Here is an 18,297-nt window from a genome sequence, read left to right as displayed (position 1 = left end):
TACATATACGAAAACTTTTATTCAAGTAGATTATAGATGTTTCTTCTAGTAAAATTTAACAAATGATAACAATAACATTTCTAATGTAACTGGTTAAAAAAGGCTATATCACCAACACAAAAGGAAAGAATGGAGAATAACACTGATGGATCAAAAAACAAATTAGAATTACAGTTTTCTCTCTACCTTGTTTCGCCACAGTCCATTTCGAAAAATCGACAGGAAATCATAGCGCATAATATTTTTAAGCCGAAATGAATGACGATGGGAAGTGAGTTACCGTGCCACAACACCCGAACCCATCTATTTGAGATAAATCGTTCATAATCGCGTCGATATCGCCATCGTATGTGTCATGGAAGACGTAACCATTTTCTGTTTCGGTCCAGTTAATAAAATGATTCATTTTAACTGTAATCAACAATCTAGGACGTTTCAAATTCAGGCGTTGTAATATCGCAATGTCTGCCTAAAAAAATTCCATTTTTTGACGCCTATGTTTGTTCATATCAATTGCGAAGTCACTTATGATAATTACCATGGACCATCAGACATCAGACAGTTTTTTTTCCTAATAAGACTTCGAAAGGAATTACGATCTTCGTGCCCCTAGAAATTTCTGGGTTTCTCTGTATCTCTGTTTAGTTTTGGATAATGAATGACGAGTGCACTTATGCAATGCAATCCAAACACAATTCATTAATCTCGTCCTATCCTTCCAGAAGTCCCACCAATAACTGTTGGATGGTCCCAGACATAGGTTTCTAAACAGTGAGATGATCATGTTGTCGCTACGAGATTTCAGATTCGCAAGTTTTTAATGGATAATGTTGAAATTGTTGCACAACAGTTTTATGTATTAGAAATTTGCAAATTCGAAATCTCAATAATTCTTAAGCGTGACTCAGTTCATCTATTCATTTCACTATAACAATTCCACAGAATTCTTCCGTTGATAATAAAGCTCTACCTTATTGTCATGAAGTCTCAAGAAACGTAAATTTGGTAGACTCTCATCACATAGATTATCCCAGACTTCATCTTCATAGAACTCGCCGATTTTGCTCAAATCTAGCAAGACCAAATCACTGAAATGAGACTGTTCGAAAAAAGAAATACCAAGAAAAGAACAGCTACACAAATGATGGAACAACAGTTCCATATATCAAAAACCAAAGTCTTCAAGACTAAGAAATGCATCCCAGCCTCTAAAAAATGATTTAAGTTTTCAGAATTTTACTTTTATAACAAAGTTCTGTAGACGTACATTAATCGCCCTGGCTATAGGAATTCCATTTTCAGTGCCCAAGAATAAATAAAGAAGTGAAGCGTGGAATAAGGTTCGAACTAAATCATTTTCAAGTCATTTTGAATTATAATCATAAGTAAAATACGCTTACCCATAAGCTTGTATCATTCTTCACCATAGGGAATTTGCATCAAAGAGGTTCAGGGAACAGACGAGCACAATTACTAATGTTAATAACAGAATCAATTTTACATGCAGGAAGTATAAAAAGTGCGTAAGAAATAGAGAAAATAAATGAATTACTTGAAGTTTTTGATAACGAACTGAACGATATTGTTGCCCATAAACTCATTGCGTTGCAAATTGAGGGTTCGCAGTTTTGGACAACTAAACTTGTCACTTTATTATATAAGCTTTCGGGTTATGATCATACCCTATTTTTCTCTCATTTATGCTATTATTAGCAAATAAAACCAATTGGATACTAGAACATATTGCTTTTTCTCATTTCCTTGTTACAAATTACTTCACTACATCACTTTGAGACTTCTTTCAAACTCCAGCAAAACTACTTAGACCATCTGATTAACAGTGAAAGACAACAAAACATACCTTTGGGCAATAACCTTTACAAGTTCCGCATTGCACATCTGAAACTCGGTGAGAGCTAGGTTTCTAAGTTTATACGGGAATGATTTTTCCGGTTCTTTATCTGGTAACGTAAATAAGTCAATCATTCCTTCTGTACTAAGATTGCAGTATTGGTCACCACATGCTAAACGAAACTCCTCCAGATTGCATAAATTCTGCAAATCAGGACACCAACAGTAAAATCTGATCCAGTAATGTAGTTATGTTTTAATGTAATAAAACTGAAATCTGTTAGAATGGACAAATCTAAACTTTCAGAAACAAAAAAAGGAGGATACACTCCCTTTCATACTACAACTCGAAAGGCTAAATTATGCCACTAGTAGCGGTGAGTAAGTCAACACATTTCTGCGTCACGACAAAAATTTTGCAAAAGGCAAGCTAAGCACCATGCTCGGAGACCCATGTTCTTGAAGGACTATCTCCATGAAATCCGGTGGCTAATAATCAACACGCAACACTGCAGTCTTAACTTGAAGCTTGTGGAGAAATTCTTTGTTTTTATTCCTTCAACTATTGCCACTCCAATATCGGATCAGATTGATTTAGCAGAATGTTAGAGATTTTAAAGATTTCACTTGCCTTAAGATGCAAAATATCCTCATCATCTGTATAAAGACACATATCCAAAGACAAAAGTTTCAAATTATGTAAAAGACCAATATAGCGAAAATCGTGATTCGTGATGAAATACCCAAGATAGAGCTCAGTAAGTGTTAATCGCCATGGAGAAGTTCTGATCTCGTAGAAGCTAATAAATAACACGAATTGTATTAAACTATTCCGAACTGACTGAAGGAACCGTTATTTCTAAGCTAGTTTTCCAGTGACTATATAGGGATAGAACTTAATAACGATTCTATCCAATAATAAATGTTATGCTACCATACTTAAACTTCTCAAAATTCTGGAAAAAAGTGGATAGCTTCAGTTGTTCTACTCCTGAGTCATATTAAACGAATTTCGGACTGTCCAAATAAATCAACCGTAACAGCCATGAAGTAATTTTCGGAAAAAAATTTACTTGACTCTAGCCGCCCCATTTTCAATATGCAGTACTTTCAACGGTCGTTTCCAAGACAATAATTTCATGTCAGCTCCATCCCAATATTCATTCATATCACCAATAAAAAAATTCTCCATTTTCGGAAAGGTGTTTTCATCTTCAAATAACAACTTCAACATTTGATTCCATTCCTCTGGACATTGAATGCGGGAGGAACACTGCAACGCTAACATTTGAAATCATAAAAATCTTATAAACCAGCTGCTTTTTCAAAGTTTGCAATGCATTAAACGAGAGAGTTGAACAGAAATAGCATTAAGTAAATTTTCATTTTTTATGACAATGTCTAAGAAAAATCTAATCTGTTTTTCACATCTAATCTGTTTGCCAGATAATTCTTAATATAAGTACATAAGTCATACTCGTTTGACTCCTTCCATATGCAATGTATCAAGATTGGGAAAACATTTGGATAATTTCTTCAGCAGTGTTGCATTCATTTCTGTAAAAGTCTTGCTGATTGGAATTCCAACATGTTAAATGTCATCATTTCTTTAATTTACATGAATTCTGTTCTCAGTGGTGTTCCCTTTAATGAACATTTTCCAAAATACATTAAGCACTGCCACTGCTCTATACAAATTAATTTTAAGGGAAGTTATTTAGGAAGAAAAATATTTTTTTTAAACAACTTTCGTTCAAAATTCCTAAAGGAAAGTAAACGGATAACCATCAAAAGAACTGATATCGAGATGAGTGACGTTGGGCATGCAAACATCGAATAATTCATTAACTTGGGTGGACGGTAATGTCACCGTACAATCAATGCACAGTTTGCGGAAATGGTGCGAATTCTAGGAAGAAAAATATACACGCAAGCATAACTCAAAAGTACAAATATTGACCATAGAGGGAAGTGAAATGAAGTGAAAATTTAATCCCAACTCTTACTCGCGCTTAAACCCACTTGCTGGAATCTTCAAGATTTAGAATTTCATGTCATGTCTTCAATATAACATGCTCACGATTGCTAACTTCTGCAAAACTTTTTAAAACAACTTTCTATCAGCCTTCACATCTTTTCTTAACTATTTCTTTCGTCCACTGTTTCTGTTTCTCACTTCATAAAGATCAAAAAACAGGCATCTGGATGTTCTAAATAATGCAGAAACCTGATTTTTATTCTGAAGATTTTAATTCTGTTCTGAAAAACCATTTAAACTGAAAAATGATGTTTGAACAACTTTTGATTCCACTTTGTACCCAAGCATTTGTAGCTATACGAGAGATGGTATTAGTAATCTATAATATCCGAAAAGTGTAAATATTCGAGCAACTATATATTGTTTTTGAGAAGGGACGAAATTACAATTCGACTGTTTAATTATAAATAAAATAAGCTGTTAAAAATCAGATAAGACTAAATAACATCAACCTTAGCGAAAAATCTTTTTACGCTTTTGTATGCCAACGTACGGTAAGTAACCAGAACCCGAACTTCGCTCAAGAGAGTAGAATGATTTGCTAAATTATTCCAACGGCGAGAAACCAAAGAGAAACAATTAATCAGATCGATCGGATGACAGTACCCAAATATAATCAGCAATATATCATCCGGTAAATCGTTTACTGTGGTGAGTACTTCCTGAATAAGTTATCGACACTTGTTTTGTGGAAGTTTTCTAAAGGCAGTAAAAAGAAGCTCTCACATAGCAAATAAATTTGTTATTACATCTTCATAAAATATATGTGCTCAGCATTAAAATACCTGCTTGTTTCCAAATTTCTTACGGTTATCGTCTTCCCTTTCTTTCAAAATCTGAAAAGACTGGAAATTATTATCCCTTCGTTACCACTACGATACCATAAGTTGAATGAATTTGAACGAATCTGTATGCTTAGAAGCTGGAAATACCTGGCGCTCAAAATCACCCGCATAAGGTTCTGAAAATGAAGAAACTACTTGACAGATGTGTCTCCCCATTTCGTCTTTCAGTAGTGGGTAGTGCATCTGCAAACAGGCAGCGCTGTTCCTGAAACTATGAACTTTGTAGAGATGTACTGATAATTGGAGAAATCAGTCTTACGATGTAGATTTCATTCTTCGTCTTTCGTAGTAAAAGGAAAATTTACGCTTTGAAAAATTTGTATCTTCTATCAATCGTATCATATTTGCGCGATAGCGGCCGATATCGCCCTGGCGATTCTGTCAGTTTATCCATTCTGCAAGCGATAACTTAATTACAACTGCCTCAGGTGTAGTTCTCTTCAGAACGACAGGTTATCTTATGTGGCTCTTTCAAAAGGTCATCATACCTTTGTTATTTCAGAACAACTGCTGAACAGGTACGGTAAAAAGGGAAGACACTGAATAATACTTCCCAATAGCGGTGGTGACTCATTCTAATCACTACAACAGTTGAAAAAGTTCCAAAGGAAATGAAGAGAAAATGTAACAAAACACAAAGTACTTAGTAGTCCACGTAAAACTAAGACGGAAACACTTGCTTAACCCGAAAAGGAAAAGATTTAAATACATAACCAATGAGCGGATTTAGGTATAGTAAAATGACTGAGTTACGACCATACGTGACTATCACAATATCGTTTCTCAACAAGAAAAAGACTAATCACCATTCTCATACTCTTCTTCTTGTCTAATGTGTGAAGAGAGAAAATTCACATGCATATAATGAGATCCAAAAAAGTTAAATCAATGACAAATGAAAGGAATTAACAGTACCACGCTGCTTAGCTGAACATCCCTGGATCGGGTAAGCAGAATAAAGACACGGGGTTGGAGGGATAGGTAGTTAATTAGCTCACTTTACAGTTACCTGTGCTTAGAAAGAAGCCACATTGATTTATGTTGATTCACAATGAGATCCAGTAATGGTGCATGGAGAGGAGAAATATATCACATTCACACACCCCCGCCCATCCAGTAATATCCTATTCACCCCTTCTCTGAATCTTCCTATAAGCCCACGAATTTCAAATGGATTGGCTCCTGAAACGAAGTGGAAGGATACTGTGCTCCCGACATTGTGCGGGAAGCAGTGAAAGCGTGCATAATTGGAGTGTCCTGTTTCCCGCATATTTATTGCAAATGACTGTCGCCCTTCACAAACTCGGTAACTAGCAACTACTGCATTAATATTTTGGCCAGATCTCAGATCTAAATTGAAGGAATGAAAATTCTAACTTACATGAGGGATCTTACACGACTCTCGCTTTACAGTAACCTGATAGTAATTACACTCCGTGAGTGAATCGCCGTAGCAAAGCTACAGTATCACTCTGTATCAGCCAACACTCTTCCCAAAGAAAATGTATAGGCTATCATCGTACTGATTGATAATGTATCACCGAAACCATTCCGGATTTTCCCAGCCAGTGTTCTGTACAAAAAGACCTTCAATGGGAAGGACCGGTCGAAAGGAGGAACCAATTCAGGAGACCCAAATACGCCATAACGGGATAGCGACTGTTTGCGAATTTATTCTTATCATTTACATATCAGCCTAATTCTCAGGCTATTTTTTCATGTTGATTCAAATTCAGAAAACCTTTTTATTGATTTATACATTTATAAAAATATTTTCCAACTGGAGAAAAGATAAATGTCCATGTTACAATAAATGAGCGATAGGAAAACGTCAACGTTCGGAAACGGTTGGAACTGAAGATCTTTGACTGAATTTAAATGTGTATCTAATAAAAGCAAATTTTAGAAGATATAAGTTTTCGAATTAAACGGGCTGTCTCTTTCACAAATGCCTCCAAAAAAAGGATCTTTTAGTTCTTCTTTCACCGGAAAAGAGCGAAGACGAAAAAAACTAAGCAATTTATAGAAGTATGACATGGAAATCTCGATGAATTTTGAACATACGCAAAGCAGCACTGAAGGTAATGACTTCATATGTACGAAATTTACAATGGAATATTTACAGATTAAACTTATGGTGGCATCCGGTGTGCCTCGACATTCTGAAACTGAAATCCCGGTCATGTTTTAGCTCTCATTCGTCTCGTCAACTTTCGAGTGGTTCAGTTACCGGAACTATTAATTTAAGCCTTAAAAAGATTGGCCCATAATTCAACAAAACGATCAATTCAAATACTTCCATACACGAGATTTAAAAAATCTATACAATCATCTTACAACTGAGGAATCCTATTGTACTGCTGCTGCTGGTAGAAGAGGTAGCTGTCAAGTTTTGTTGAAAAACAAAACACATTTTTTTCGTTATATTCAATGTATGTGGCCTTGGACATCACTTTTCCTGGAGTAACGTTCCACCAATTTTTTTTTGTTCTGCCGGAAACGCTGCAAAATTAGAAACACTTTCGACGTCGACACTTTTTTGAATTTCGGATCCAAATGCGAAAAGAAGAAAATGCAAATCTAAAGCATTACCATTTCTTTTTCCGAACCAGCGAAACTCCTCGGATAATTGAGTTTGAACTTCGGTTTATCGCCACCAGCTGAAAACTTCGAAACCCTACTTCAAAAAGTCGCTTTCGCGGAATGCACACAGCTCTAATATCTTATACAATTTTATGAAGTCCGTTTTCTTCCTACCTTCCCAAAATTCCCAGTCCACATATTAAACAGCATATAGCAAGATCCATACCTTTGTGTTTCTTTCCAGGCATCGACCAACCGAGTTCTTCAAATGCTTCAAACATTTTGTGACCTTGTGAAGCCAAAAACCGTTTTGTATTAAAATGCCGTTGCCACGGAAGAAAAGTACATCTCTCCTGAAACTGTAACAGTCGTCTTCGTATTTTAAAGCATACATTTTTGCTTTTTCTTCGTTTAATGCTTTGGTCCCAGAAGTTGGCATTAGGAAATACAAGAATTCTAGAAATAATCGCAATGGAAACCTTTGGACAGCATTCTCTGGTCCACCAACACTTTTCACAAACTAAACGTGAACCGGTACAAGCTGAGAGATCCAGTAGAGAATTAATGTACTGAAAAACGTTTAGTCAAACCTCGTTGAAGATGAAAATACTAAAAAATGGTATTTTATTGTAGCATTTTCTTCATCGTTTGCGAAGATTGAGGTTCTATTGATCTACGTAAGGATCATTTTTTAGCGATGGTTCCGTTGCCAGTATGTCTGATTACAAAAACTGGTCTAAGATCTGTGCTATACTGTTCTGACTAAACGAATGTAGAAAGTGGGATTCAAATTACATTAGTTTTCAACAAATGCCATTTGACAATAATAATGATTTTGTTATCTTCGACAAAAAATAACAGATGCGGGGTTTCGTGAAATCATGACAAGATTAAACTCGGCCACTAAATCGACAACTACAATGATCAGAGATGCTTCCTACCTCAGAAGTGATTCTACTCATGACAAATTCAATCAAATTTTCAATAAAAGAGCCAAACTACTTCGCATATACAGTATGAACATCAATAGAACCATTCATTACAGCACAGTGAAGTTCAAAATTCAAACGTATTCAGCTTGGTGGGGCTTTAAACAAAGGAAACCTTAGCGGCATTTGTTTGACCAACGATTGCAGGAAAAAGAGTGATACCCGCCAAAGTCTGCGCAAGACTAGCCAAGACATTACAAGTGGAATTTAATACGCATCGATCTTTGCCAATATTTTTCTTACCCATCTGAAAAGTCTAAAACAGAGAATTTCTCGAGAAAATCAATATTTCGAACCGGAAAAACCCCAAATGTCGTTCCCATACTACCACATTTCTCCCTACCAGCTCATTTTCCAGTCAAGTCTTCACCTCCAGAACTTTGTCCTTAGAAAAGCAATTAAAAAAACGATGAAAAATTTTAAACACTAAGAATGAAGGAAATGAAGCCGAATTCAACATGCTTCAACTGTCCCTAATGCTTTAGCACGTGAAACTTTAGTGACTTAATTTTGAAGAAAAAATCAGCATTTATTGAAATTGAAGTAAATCCAAACTTTCGGCCGATTTCTTCGTGCGATTTTGTCTATAGCTCTGCTGAACTGCTCCAAAAGCTTATTACGATGCACCTTGGCTCGTTCAACAGTCTTTGAAAACGCTTTCTTCACCGAAGAAATTACCTATTAAATGAAGTGCATTATTATTATTCAACGGTAAAATTGATTCATCAAGGCTCCTAACGTAATTCAATCTTCATGTCCACCATTCAAACAGTCACTAGATGAAGACATGAAGGTTGAATCAAACTTGACACTAGAAAGGGTAAACAACCAACTGTGTTCGAAGCTAAAGCAATACTACAACTACTTCTAGTGAGAGGGATATTTCCGGAAAAATCTCTTGCAGTTTTTTAAATTCAGATTTGTCTAATTCATGCATGCTCTAAATCCGACATATTTTTATAATGTATGTTTTAGGACCGATTAAAACTGTGATAACACTGAGTATGACAAGAAGTCACTTAATTTTATCGTTCTAATTTTCTACTAAAAATCAAATTTTCTATACTAAGATATTATAGTAAGTTTTGTCACTGTAGTTCTTATTTTCTTCCATCTGTAGTGCATGCAATTCCTCTATTATAATGCACAGTTCTTAATCAAAGAAATTTTTTTTTTCGTTAACAATCAGTCATATGACTTGGTCGCATGTTGAAATTCGATTTGAATGGACCTATTGAATGAAATCCATGCAATATCTTCAATATCAGAGGCCATTCTTATACTCAGACGTTAGGAATACTCGAGAAACGAAAATACTTTTGTGACATATTCCAGTGACATGCTGATGTGAAATAATGTCTATTATTAGGAATTCCTCATAAAGTCAAAAACTTATTAGGGATTGCTCAAAGGTAGCTGCCGAAATTTCAAAAAAAGACTTGAAGAAAATTAATCAGAAAAACGAGGCTTCATTCCCTAGTTATAGGCGTTTTCATGCAGAAATAGTTTATGCTGCAGTAAAGTGAAGAAAACCTTATGATTAATGATACATCAAGAGTCGAAAGCTAAATGTAAAAAGAAAGGTAGAATTTGGAATACCAATATTACAACCGAATAAACTTTTATCGCCAACAAACAAATCAAAGTATAGCTTTAAAAAGAAAAACAAAGAAAAAGAAAACAGTTCCCGCCTGCTTTCTACCCATCGCGTCGCTTCCTGGTAGACCGCAGGTTGGGATCCACTTAAATCTGCATGAATAAAACTTTTAAGAAGAAATCTTTTCTAATGTGAGTTTTCCAGCAAGAAAAAAGAACTCACGAAAACTTCACTCTTGCCTTTCTTTGGCTTGCGTAATTCCATTTCAGAATCACTTCCCAGTAGCATCTTCGATTCTCGCAATTGTAATTCTGCGAAAAATGTTAAATCGGTACTGTATCGTAGTTTTGTTCTTTTCTTCCCCAACGATTTAATTTTTTTGATATCTGGTATTACTTTTAAACACTTTTTTTCAACATGCACCAAATCCATAATAATTTCCGAAACAGATTTTATTTCCTTTTTCACTAGCAATTCTGGTGATGGAACTGGCGGTAATAATCCAAGTTCCGGTTCAATCAAACGATGATTCGCTGAAAACAGAGGAGTGGGTAGGATTAGTTCTGGGGTTGACGGAGGTTTCTGGAGTTTTGAAATCTCCATTTTTATGGATTCTGGATGTTTTGATGACTTGATTTTCATTGAATTCCAATTTTCCGAAGAGTTAACTATAACCACGTGCAAATCCATCTGCAGTTTTCCATCGTGATCTAGTTTCACGCTTTTTCTATCAATCAGTGCTTCATTTATATTTGCTGAAATCGGTGACTCATATCTGTATGGTTCCTTCAATTTCTTCGTATGTGTCAAATATCGTCGGACGGTTTCACTCACTGCACTGAATTGATGCTAGAAAAAAATTCACCTAAACTACCAATAAAAAAAAAGACAAAGAAAAACCATAAGATAGACGCTGGTCGTGTGCACTCAAACATCAAGATTGATATAACTGCAAGACTAATATCGTCGCAAAGAATTTGTCGAAAAAAAACCATGGTTTTTTACGGCCTTTTGCTACAGGTCATGATGAAAGCTATTACACTGCCCCAGCAAAATATATATCTACACTGATTCGATGCGGATTCTCTATTCTACGAAAAAACGGCAATATGTTTTCGTCATCACGAAATTTTTAGGAAATTTCAATTACATTTAATTATGAATTAGTGATGTTGTGCGTTTAGATTAGTTTTCATGTAAACTACTTTTTTGATGATTGGAAGAAAGCTCAAAACTAGGCAACTACAATATTCTTTTTTCGAATTCATCCAGGGATATGAATATAGCCATTTCATAAATTAACGATTAGAACAGTATTATATCAACTTACTTCAACCGAAACACGTTCGCACTGATTTGTAGCGAAATATCTGCGCTCGTTTTGTGATGCAGCAATGCTTTCAGAATTAAATATCCGAGAACATGGGTCATACGCAAGCGGCTTCGGGATATTGAATGGCAAAAAGGACCAAACCGGGAACGACGACTTCAGCAAAGCTTCAACGAATGGACGTAAAAAGGGAGATACATCTTGGTACTGCGGACCAAGAAAGTAGTCCTGAAAGTGATAGTGTTTTATGAGGAAGCAAACTATTCACTCAAATATTGCCTAACAATCTTTTTCACTTCATAATTTATGGTTCCAACTTATTTCTCATTTATTCACTACGTTATTTTGGAAATAATCCTGTTGTTCCATACAAAAGAATTCACATGTCTCAATATAATTCACTGGAACTTGACCGCTTACTAACTTTTAACTAACCATATATCACAGGAAACGAAGAAACAATGCAAAATGATTTGCATATTGAGGCCGCTCGGCAACCCAAGCATCTCGCCCATTATCTTACTCAGATTAGATATATTTTCCATTAGCAACCCAGTGTTTAAACTACGAAATTTCTGGACTGTATGGATATTGCTAAGCTATGCCAAAATTTGAATCCACTGAAGAAATATTTCAGCATTCATAAAACCAACCTTATTAACGGAACATACATTTTCTGTCGACGTAAATAACAAAGATTCTGGTTTTCCAACATCTAGAAATTTTTAAAAGAAACGATAGATTTAAATTGACAACTGTAGAACGAAGTCAGAATTTATGGGAAGAAATTTCACAAAACAAAGATGAACTCAAAAACAGAAGAACTGAAGCGCATAATCATGCTAACTAAAATTTTGTCCACTCACATGATTGCGATACTGTACTGAAATCCCACAAGAATGATACACAAACCATGTGCCAATTTTGATAAGATCAAAATGCGACGAATCGTTCTAAATTTGTAAAAGAAAATACCGAATGCATAGTAGAATATGACGATAGCGATAGCAACAGCTGGAATGATTGCCATAAACCTGACATTTCGTTCCAAAATAAAATCTTCCAATATGTGAGTAAATGGTGAATCAAAACATTTCGCTAGAAAAGAAATTAACAATATTTTCAAGTTCTCTAATCATTTCAACGAATAAACATGATCTGTTTTCATCTTCTTTGTGAGATGAAATGTCTGAAATCCTCAGCTGTTATAAAACCAAAATTATTCAAATCACTCAGTGTGCATATATTAATGTGCTATCACCATACATTTAAAATGAACGGTATTGAAACTGTCCTGCATGTTACGTACAGACGTAGCGTAAACCCAATTGCTTTAAACTTTATCTGCTTCCATTTGTTAGGAAGTGAACTAAAATTGAAAAAACAAAAATCAATGGTATTCAAAAAAATGCCTTTCGAAAAGTTGTACCAGTAGTTTTCACTGATTCGAAATTTTAAATTTGAACCGAGGAATGATTTTCCGTTTCACAATGAAGAAATCAGTTACAAAACATTTTTTGGCCTCTATTCCCTGAATGTCAACTGCGTACACTGAAATGGGAATCTAACCATTTTAACAAAACATTAGGCATTATGTCACCCGAAAAAGCATGCATGATTGAAGAACGAGTGTGGTCACGCGTGTGGTCACTCTCCTGTACATACATAAACACACTGGATTAGTCTAAACATCGTGGCCATTGTCTTACAAGATGTTGACAAAATTTGATAAAATTGGCACTCGGAAATAAGCTTACATAATTTATCCATTTGCTTGGATACTTTGACAACATCAGTGCATGCGAGCGCAGAAGGATCCTTTAGCACTTCTTCAGTAACCACAGAAATATCATCATCATCATCATCATCTATATTATCCTCATTTTCTTCGTCATCCTCTTCGACCTGCTTATCATCTTCCATTTCATTCACCTCATCTTCTGATGCTGAATCATCTTCGTCTTGCTGGAATTTCAAATCTTATCACAGTAACAATCACATTCATATGTAAACCTATGATACCAAATATCAAAAACACTTTAATCGGTAGACGAAACTTACATCTAACAAATCGAAATCATCCTCCCCAACGAAACTCCATGACGAATGATTGGTGTCGAAGCTCGAAATGGATGGTGAACGAGTCGAACGACAATCATCCATCCTATAAATAACAAGAGTTAATGAAAGAAATGAGGAGTATCGTTTAATCAATGCTTTTTAAAAACGTGCAATTTCAATGAATAAAAGTTCGGTGTAAGGAAGTCAACAAAATGGAAGGTCAAAGTTATTTAAATATTATGGGTAAAGGATAAAAAGTTATCCATTTAACGAAATCAAGAAGGATGATAAAAGGGAGAGAGCAGATGACGATTGTATAAGGAAAGTTCAGCCATCACTTAAAAAGCAAATCAAATACAACAAGCATTGCTCTTTAATAGTTTATAATTTCCAGAGAGAGAAAAGATCTCTCTTTTCCTTTTGTCCCTATCTTTATTATAATCCTAACCAAGTCTTTTTTTAATCCTGACCAAGCCCTTATGTCATCAGTTCAAATTGAAAAAAAAAGGAACTATTAACTATTTGTTTATATAAACAAATTACTTGTCAAATTTATCCTCTCACAATTCATGTGATAGTATTTCCCGGTGCTACACTTATCTATATCGAAAACAAGAAGCGATGGGCAATTGGACAACTGCGAGTTTCTATAGTATCAGTTTGATCCTCAAGCACAGGCACTTCCTCAAGTACAACAGCAAGATTTCCCTTAGTTTTTTCATTTAAAAAAAAAAAAAAAAACTAGCTTTTCCGCACTTATGTTGCAAGGAGAAAGCGACGAAAGAAAGAAGGAGTGGGCCAAGTGAACACATAACACATAGATAATAAACAGAACCGGTCGTTGACTAAGCGATGACTGTATGCATGCTTGGTGACAAATAATCAGAAGATGGAAAAACTGGGAAAGGAACATAACGGAAATGGCTAACTGCAAACAAAAAAATGAGAAATTACAACATAATGAAAATAATGACTGTTTTACAGAAGGCATCTCCCCTTTATTGTAACCAACCAGTGGATTATGGCCCAGAACACAACCGAAGGATATGGCTGACATGGCTCACTTTTCCAGTTTAATGTACCAAACGTCTGTCGTAAACGCTGACATTTATACTGAGATATATGCCAATTTCTGCATGTCGTTTTTCTGTTGTGACTTGGCCATATACTTATCATTAGTGCCACAGAAAATGATGCCAAATATGTGGCCAAGAACGTCAAAGGGAATTGGATAAGAAAACGAAGGGCGAATGATAAATTACGAAACAAAAGCGGGAAGCACAGTGTAATAAATACTGGGCAGTGATGCCTTACTAATAACAACAGAAAAGTTAGTTCTTTTGTAAGGAGAAATAAAATTCTTTAAAAGTGAGGGGAGTGAACTTACGACACCTTTAATCCCATCAAGATTAGCACTCAAACTCCGCACCAGAGTGAGATCTCTCCCAAGGCATGGTAGAATATGGTGGAATCATTCGGACTTGATTCCCTAATTACAGATGAATCCACACGTTGATGGAATTCAAACGTCAATGAAAACGTTGTTTATTTTCTCATCAACTTATCATCCACGTAACCAAATGTGAGAAATTAGCAGCAACCATTTAAGAGAAAGAATTCAAAAATTCTGAGAAAGAAAATTTAGTTGAACAAGTTAAAGCAAGAGATGGCAATTGCTCTTCGACAATGGATGATGTGACTCTCCGGAAAAAAATCAACTCGGCAAATTTTGTATTCCATTTATAAAACCAATCAATGGCATGGAAGTAACAGTACCTTTGCCTTTTGCGTATTGGAAAATTGAAAGAAACCATGTTTGCAACCGTATATCACTTTCAGGAATTGCCTGCCTGTTACTCATTTAGTTAATTGGTTCAATGTCAGGAAGACAGCTGACACTTTTAATTGTAACCTTCCATGTACACAAGGAAAAAGTGAGCAAATGTTCTAAACAAATCGATCTTTCCTCTTCAAAAAATACTTCTTGAAGAAAAAAAACACTTCAAGCTCTATCGTTAATGTTTACATCAAACAAAGGTTACAAAAAGTATAAGAATAATGAGTGCTTGGATAAAAGGAGATGCAGAACACACGAGCAATTAAAGAAAAACTCTCAGATGTGGCTTCAAAGGTAAGTCGCTTTGAGTCGCACTGTATGCTGATGGAAAGCCCGTTATAGTCTCCATCAGATGAACCATGTAAATCGATATTATATACCCACATATTGTATCACAAACATCATTCCGAGAACACTGTACAACCAGGAATGATAATTTTTAACAAAGGATTTTATTTTCATGATAAGAAAATTTCGCGTCGATTTTATGCGTGAAGTTATTATGACATTATCACTTTTTTTCGCTTCTAATTCTGATCCATAATTGCTACCAGCATACGGTTATGTAACTTATGTATCTATTAAAACTTTAATTCTGATTACGGCAAGATAATTGTCTGGCTAATAAATTGCCACCTCGGGCATCTCTTCCAGGTTTTTTGCCGACATATATTACGATTAAGTGAGTAGTCAAGAAATACTGAAATGGAAATTTCGATTAAAGTCTCAATCACTGATTCACCTGCATTATAGGCACCATCAAAAGATGACAATGGACGTTAGCCACTTAGAGATTAAGCAAACGATAGTTCAAATTAACAAAGTCCAAATTGTCTAATTCTAACTTTTTCAAATTTCCACTGAAAGATGTCTCCTTGGGCTCAAATGCCATCTAATTATTAAAAGTCCACCTGATAAATAAGTAGTCTTTTATGAAATAAAAATGAGTGTATTAATTAAAAATCAAAAATCTTGGAATTTTAAAATTAAGAATTTAAAAATTAGAAGACCTCCACTACAATTTCAATGTTATTAGGTGATTCGCTGAAAAGCAAAGCATCAAATAAGCGCATAGGAAAATGATGAGAGACTGCTGGATTGTAAGACAATCAGAGGGATTTTTTATAAATTTTTCTTTCGAAAGCGTTTTAATTGGTCTTTTTCCGAAATCTTAGACAGATGAATTCGATGGCGCAAATCTTTTCAAGAATCTCCAAATGAAGACTCAGACAGACTGAAGGCGAGGATGTTATCATGAAGCATGTAGCCAACTGAATCTTTTAAGGGAATTAAAATCCCTACCTTCTCACAGCATGACCAACCCTTCTTTACAGTGACCCTTACATTACAGAATCTAACCAACATTTTGCCGGATAAAGTGCAGTGAGTTGACTTGTTACCTCAAACTTTTAGTGAATAAGTTGACTCATTTTTATCAATTGCACACCAAAAACTTGATAAAATGAAATGAGTGCGTCAAACAGAGAGAAAGAGCACTCACTAACTACTCATAGTGTACAGACACAACTGGAGGTGGATCCTTACTTGTTTATATATAAAATCTCACATGCATATATATATCGAGAGAAAGAGAGAGGAGGGGAGAGAGAGGGAGAGAGAAAATAAACAAAAAATGCGACAGAATCGATGACTATCATATGACCATTGATGGATCAGTGGTGAGATAAGGTAATGGGTAAGGCAGGTAGTGTGGTTCAAAGCCGCCACAAACAAAATGTAGCCGTTTGCAAGATGTGGAATGAAGCCCCTGAACGAATGCGCCCGATTGATCCTTTCCCTCACAACACCCTTCTCTTCTCTCCTCATCATCGAAGATGTTGACGATAGCACTACTGCTAGATCGATTAAAACATACCTTTGTTCTCGTTTCACTTGTATATCTCATCTCATATTGAACTGAAATTTCATTCGACGCGAATAAATAAGCTTGAACTTTCCGATCAAATTCTAAGTCACAGTTTGATCGGAAGAAGCGAACTATTTGTTCTGTGTTGACTGACGAAGAAGAGAAAGGGAAAGGGCAAAAGAGAGAGAGAGAGAGAGAGGAAGAGATAAGAAGAGAAGAGAAAGGAGAAATTATCCTCGAGTTTTCATCACTTCCTGTAATTCCCAATCAATTCGTTTCGATTCCAGTAGTTAACGAAGTCAACAGTTGTAGGTGAAGAGAAATGCGAATTAAATCTCACACTGTAGAAACCAATTATCAAATTAAATGAGCGGTTAAGCCTTTAGCTGACTCGATGTCACCTCGGCATCGAGTCAACGTCAAATTTCTATTTTATCTCGCATACACACACATACACACATACATACATACATATATGCATACACATACACATACACACATCTCAAACATGAGACTAATGGTTATGATGACTCATACGACTTGTTTTGTGAGGAGTATTCATTTCGAAAATGAATAAATGGGCGAGAGGTACACCATTGATAAACTTCCCTGCTCGAACTTTTTTCTAGGTGAAGATATGCATCAATTCCATTCAGTTAGAATGGATAAGTTAAGCTCAAACTTTTGTTTTTCTGGTTCCCACTTCCTGCTGTTTCTCTCTGAAAAGCTAAATTTAAAATAAATTTTAATGAATTATCGGATTTGTGACAATGTAATTTCCTATTTTTCGAGCAGTTCCAATTCTTGAAAGAGTGCCGGTAAATGAACTATTTCCAGTTTTATAGGACGTCCTCAGCTATAAAACGGTCCCACTCCACTCGGTTGTTAATCTATCAATCGATGATTATTTCTCATATTCTTAGTATGAATTTTGCAAAATTAAATGAATTAATCATGAGTTACTGAGTTACTATCCTAAAACTGCAAAATCTTCCAAATGACTGCAACAGCAATCGCTCCAAATACATTGGACATGCATTCACTATCATCATCCATTCATTTATTCATTCATTCATTCATTCATTCTCCATCCATTCATTCATTCATTCATTTCATTCACTCATTCATTCATTCATCCATTCATTCACCCATCCATTCATTCATTCATTCAATCGTTTGTCATTCATCATTCATCATTCATTCATTCATCGTCATCATCACCATTCATTCATTCACTCATGCACTCGTTCATTCATTCATTCACTCATTCACTCGTTCATTCATTCATTCACTCATTCA

The 18,297-nt window shown here is 35.4% G+C and overlaps 3 protein-coding genes across 4 annotated transcripts; all 3 read right to left on the bottom strand.

The window, feature by feature from the left end:
- Positions 1-231: 231 nt before the first annotated feature.
- On the bottom strand, positions 232-3,704 carry LOAG_02777 (hypothetical protein). The gene is made up of 8 exons (XM_020446122.1): positions 3,637-3,704; positions 3,329-3,408; positions 2,925-3,124; positions 2,483-2,651; positions 1,862-2,055; positions 1,553-1,636; positions 971-1,088; positions 232-469 (listed from the first exon to the last, which is right to left on the bottom strand). The coding sequence occupies exons 1-8, from the start codon at positions 3,674-3,676 to the stop codon at positions 245-247; spliced, it is 1,110 nt and encodes a 369-aa protein (XP_020303496.1). The 5' UTR covers positions 3,677-3,704; the 3' UTR covers positions 232-244.
- A 622-nt stretch (positions 3,705-4,326) lies between these two features.
- LOAG_02776 (F-box domain-containing protein) lies at positions 4,327-5,128 on the bottom strand (the record flags this gene model as incomplete). The annotated part of the gene is made up of 4 exons (XM_003138313.1): positions 4,327-4,551; positions 4,675-4,725; positions 4,822-4,939; positions 5,040-5,128. The coding sequence occupies 4 exons, from the start codon at positions 5,126-5,128 to the stop codon at positions 4,327-4,329; spliced, it is 483 nt and encodes a 160-aa protein (XP_003138361.1).
- A 1,386-nt stretch (positions 5,129-6,514) lies between these two features.
- LOAG_17160 lies at positions 6,515-13,405 on the bottom strand. Of its 2 annotated transcripts, none has more exons than XM_020449820.1 (12): positions 13,295-13,405; positions 12,646-13,198; positions 12,209-12,331; positions 11,887-11,948; positions 11,234-11,461; positions 10,126-10,752; positions 8,862-8,984; positions 8,422-8,562; positions 7,797-7,886; positions 7,544-7,670; positions 7,327-7,394; positions 6,515-7,236 (listed from the first exon to the last, which is right to left on the bottom strand). In XM_020449820.1, exons 3-12 carry the CDS (start codon positions 12,261-12,263, stop codon positions 7,162-7,164), a joined length of 1,596 nt encoding a protein of 531 aa, XP_020306591.1. In that variant the 5' UTR covers positions 12,264-12,331; positions 12,646-13,198; positions 13,295-13,405; the 3' UTR covers positions 6,515-7,161. The 2 variants fall into 2 exon arrangements, with proteins under 2 accessions (XP_020306591.1, XP_020306590.1); XM_020449819.1 differs by having other exon boundaries at positions 12,991-13,198.
- Between the last annotated feature and the right edge of the window lie 4,892 nt (positions 13,406-18,297).

The sequence above is a fragment of the Loa loa genome (assembly GCF_000183805.2).
Source record: "Loa loa unplaced genomic scaffold supercont3.46, whole genome shotgun sequence".
Lineage (NCBI taxonomy): Eukaryota > Metazoa > Nematoda > Chromadorea > Rhabditida > Onchocercidae > Loa > Loa loa.
The sequence above is the reverse complement of the archived record's forward strand: the minus strand, read 5'-3'. Positions and strand labels throughout refer to the sequence as shown.

What these genes read in the sequence shown, in the direction of transcription:
- LOAG_02777 (XM_020446122.1), bottom strand. Translation starts at nt 3,676, where the DNA reads ATGCCCAACGTCACTCATCTCGATATCAGTTCTTTTGATG. An exon ending in CGATATCAGTTCTTTTGATG is followed by an intron (nt 3,409 to 3,636) that starts GTTATCCGTTTA and finishes AGACTTTTACAG; the next exon opens with AAATGAATGCAACACTGCTG. An exon ending in ATATGGAAGGAGTCAAACGA is followed by an intron (nt 3,125 to 3,328) that starts GTATGACTTATG and finishes TTAGCGTTGCAG; the next exon opens with TGTTCCTCCCGCATTCAATG.
- LOAG_17160 (XM_020449819.1), bottom strand. Translation starts at nt 13,396, where the DNA reads ATGGATGATTGTCGTTCGACTCGTTCACCATCCATTTCGAGCTTCGAC. An exon ending in AAGGCAAGAGTGAAGTTTTC is followed by an intron (nt 8,985 to 10,125) that starts GTGAGTTCTTTT and finishes TTCATTTAATAG; the next exon opens with GTAATTTCTTCGGTGAAGAA. An exon ending in CACGAAGAAATCGGCCGAAA is followed by an intron (nt 8,563 to 8,861) that starts GTTTGGATTTAC and finishes TCTCTGTTTTAG; the next exon opens with ACTTTTCAGATGGGTAAGAA.